Genomic DNA, 3,581 nt, shown 5'->3' with positions numbered 1-3,581 from the left:
TGGGTGCCCTTCGGACCCCCGCCTGCGGGGACCTCAGCGCCCCGCCGACTCCGGGGCGTGCGGTGGCACGTGGGGGAGGGGTCGTGTGAATGTTTGTGGGCGGCTGGCGACCAGGGGCAGGTGGTGGCCACACTCCAGGCAGACCACTTCCTGGAGTNGGGGGGGGGGGGCTGTGCCCAGCGTGACCCCGGCAGTCTGGGGTGGCCGAGCTGCCCGGCTGTGACTCTCACGTGGCTGCTATTCACTGTCACTCACTCTCTCTCGGAAACCACCCGCACCTTGATCACGCTGGGGGGCATGAGCTGCCCACCCAGCTGTTCTGCGGCTTGATGGGCACTCGGCACCTCTCCCCCGGGGCCAGTCACCCGGCAGGCTCTGGGCATTTCCACCGGTGGTGGAGGGGACAGACTGCCGCTTCGCATGGGGGGGGGAACAGCAGTGGCCCCACTCAGACCACCCTCCTAGTGGAGTCATTTCTAATCTTCTTGAGGACAGGGGAGCACCCTTAGGGTATTCCCGTCTTCTGCTTGGGGATGAAAGGGGACATCCACACCCCCAGGCCCCGGGGTGGCATGCGGCACAAATGCACCAAACTTCAAGACGACTAACATCACGCTCTTTGTAAAACTGTCATATTGATCTGTGTGGCTTCTGTAGCGACTGTGCCCGTTGAGACAACCTTTGAGGGAGTGTGGGGTGCCTTCTTGGGGGGGGGAGCAGGGGACTGCGTGTCTGATGGAAACAGGACCCTCTTCCCACCCCAGGCTTGTCTGAAAAAGGGAAAAGTTTTTAGAAAGTTCTCCCAGGGAACCCAGGGATTTGCAAGAGGGGAGAGGAATAGAGAACCACGGGATGGGGGGCGCCGGGGACACAGCAGACGAGCTGAAAAGAGGGAAAGGAAGGGTGTCAGGTTGTGTGAGGGCACTGGCAGCTCTCACCTATTCCAAGTACGGCGAACTTGGAATGTGGCATTTGGGGGTCTTTGATCCCGGATTTGGGGAGGGGAGAGAGGGGAGCTTGAAAGAATCTGAGGTCGAGGTGGGTCTTTGTGTCAGCCCTCCCTCCCCTCTGCTCTCTGAGCAGCCGAGGAGAAACGTCAAATGTCGTGGGGGGTTTTTTGTTTTTGTTTTTGTTTTTTTAAATTTGTATTTGCAATGAAAACCCACCTCCCGGCTCTCCCAGGGCCATCTTACCCTCCCCCTGCAGCCCTCTGAGTCCAAGGAGTGACCCAGATGCACACCCCCCCCCCCAGAGGACTTTCTGAGGCAAAACTTTGGGGAAAATATTTTTAGTCCGCTCGTTATTTCTGTCTGCCTGAAGCGTGGGCAAAATAAGCCTCCTCGAAGGAAATTTGTGCGGGCCACCCCCCCTCAGCCTTTTCCAGAATATGACTCTGGACGGATCCGAGGCCTATTGTTTTTCCTTCTGCTTTGATTCTCACCATTTTGTTTTACATTCTTACCCAAGACCAGTTTTATCCCTTCCCCCCCGCTCGGCTCCTTACATTGTTAAACGTCTAAAATAATAGCACTCGTGTTGGTGGAGGAAGGGAGCAGGAAGCCCCAAAACTCATTTCTTCTCCCTCCCCCTTCTGGCAAGTCTCGAGAAATAATATAACATAATATATAGATGTGATTCCGTGGGGGTGGGGGTGGGGAATGATTGTGGGTGGTGCGGAAAATTCTGGTAGTTTCTTTGCAAAAGGTCTGAAAATACAAACCCACCCCCTGCGTGCAGTACGCATGTGCAGCAGCCCTATTATGGTGGTGCGTTGTGGGGGAGGGAGGGGAATTTGAGAAAAAATAAATATATGTGTGAGAGATTGATGGTGAGATAAGGAGNGTGGCCTGCCCTCGCCACCGCCCCGGCGGCCTCTCGTTTCCATGTTCACATTAACCCGCGTCTGGGGGGTTAGGGCGAGCCGGCCGCAGGGGCCCGGCGGCCCGGCGACCTCCTACTCCAGCCCCAGCCCGCACGCCGGGGTCACGGCCGGGGCCCCTGCGCGGGCGCCCTCCAGCCCCGGCCTCGAGGGCCTTCCTGCAGCCCGGGGGCGCGGGATGCGGGAGTGTTGAGGACCAGTGACACGGAGGAAGGAGGTGCGGGGATCCCGAGGCGGTGGAAGCCCTGTTAATTGTGGCTAATTTTCCGCTGGGCCCGGTGCCGCGCAGGATTGCGTGTCCTAGAGCAAGGTGCTGGGCCGGCCGGGCTTTCCCCCCCGCAGGGCTGCGGCTGCCGGGGCCGGGACAGGTCTGGCTGGTTAGGCTGGTGCTCGCCGTGGCGGGNGGGAAAGCCAGGGACCCAGCTAGCACAGCGTCTGTGCCTGGAGAACGCACGCGCGGGGCGTCTTTGTCTCTTATCTTTGTTTGGGTCCCCCCTTGGGCTTCTGTGTGAACAGGACTCAACGTGGAGACAAAGGGTGAGACCAGGGGACAAAGGGTCGGGCCCCTGAGCCCTCCAAGGGAGCCGGGACACCGAAATAGATTTGGGGGAGGGTTCCAGGCCACTTGGGGAGAGGAGGAAGGTTCAGGGAGTCCTGGAGACTTCCGCAGGGTGAGGGTGTGAGGGAGGAGCGTCCTGCTGCGGTCCTGTGGGCAAGACGCGAAAATGACTGGCGAGGACTGCTTTTCCTCCAGGGCTCTGTTGGGGTGACAGGAGGCTTGGCGATCGTCTGCGGAAACATAAATAGAGGCCTCCCTTGTGGCAGAGAGGATGTGACGGCCCCGGGGTGTGAGTGTGAGAGCCCAGGTGTCCACCTTTGGCTCTCCCTCCTCAGCATCTGGCTTAGGGAGCTGCCAGCTTGTGTCTCCCCACTCCAAGCGCTGGGGTCAGGCCAGGCCAGCAGCTGGGCACGGCTTCCCCGGTTCCTGGGCAGGCTGCCAGCTGGCTGAGCGAGGGGGAACGCGGGAGGAGCCCTGGCGGCGTCTGAAAGGACCTGCCACAGTCAGAGCCCGTGGCCTAGAGCCTGCTCCCTGGTTAGTAGGAGGGGAGAGGAGGGAGTGGCTTGGCCGCTCTTCCCCGCTGACCCCTGACCTCCCATTCAGAACCCAAGCGCCCCAGAGTACTCGAAACACTGTGTGCGCACAGGCAGCGCGGGGCGGCGGGGCGGTGACGTTTGGAGGAGTTCAAGGCCGAGTTCCTGGAGAGTTGGGAGCCGCCGAGGTGAGGGAGGGTGAGGGCCAGGGGCCTCGAGACTGAGGCTCAAGGGTTTCCCGTGCTGTCCGCTCCAAAGATAAGGATGATCTCCGGCTGCTGCCTTCCGCGTTGGGCGTGAAGAAGAGAAAACGAGGACCCAAGAAGCAGAAGGAGAACAAGCCGGGGAAGCCCCGGAAGCGCAAGAAGCTTGTAAGTATCAAGGACCCGCGGGGCCCAGCAGACCCGTCCCCGGAGACCCNGGTCGGATCCCCCTCCCCGCGCTTGCTGGCGTGGATCTCTTGGGGAGGGGGGGGTCCCTAACTAGCCTCAGTCGCTACAACCGAGTGAGAGCCCAGCTGCCCCGGGACTTGCCTTAGCAGGAAGGACTAGCAGTTGAGAGCAGAGGCTGTGGAGCCCCGCAGTTCTGTGTCTTCCCGGCGGCTCGTTTA

At 60.7% G+C, this 3,581-nt stretch overlaps 1 protein-coding gene across 1 annotated transcript in view; it reads left to right on the top strand.

Moving 5' to 3' along the window:
* Positions 1 to 1,742: 1,742 nt before the first annotated feature.
* The window catches only part of CHD3 (chromodomain helicase DNA binding protein 3), an 18,788-nt gene continuing 16,949 nt past the window's right edge, over positions 1,743 to 3,581 (top strand). The window contains 3 exon segments of the mRNA XM_077746741.1: positions 1,743 to 1,766; positions 1,916 to 2,096; positions 3,197 to 3,342. Coding sequence (XP_077602867.1) covers positions 1,743 to 1,766; positions 1,916 to 2,096; positions 3,197 to 3,342 — 351 coding nt within the window.

The sequence above is a fragment of the Crocuta crocuta genome, unplaced genomic scaffold, assembly GCF_008692635.1.
Source record: "Crocuta crocuta isolate KB4526 unplaced genomic scaffold, BGI_CrCroc_1.0 scaffold139, whole genome shotgun sequence".
NCBI classification, from domain to species: domain Eukaryota; kingdom Metazoa; phylum Chordata; class Mammalia; order Carnivora; family Hyaenidae; genus Crocuta; species Crocuta crocuta.
This window is presented reverse-complemented; position numbering and strand designations above follow the sequence as displayed.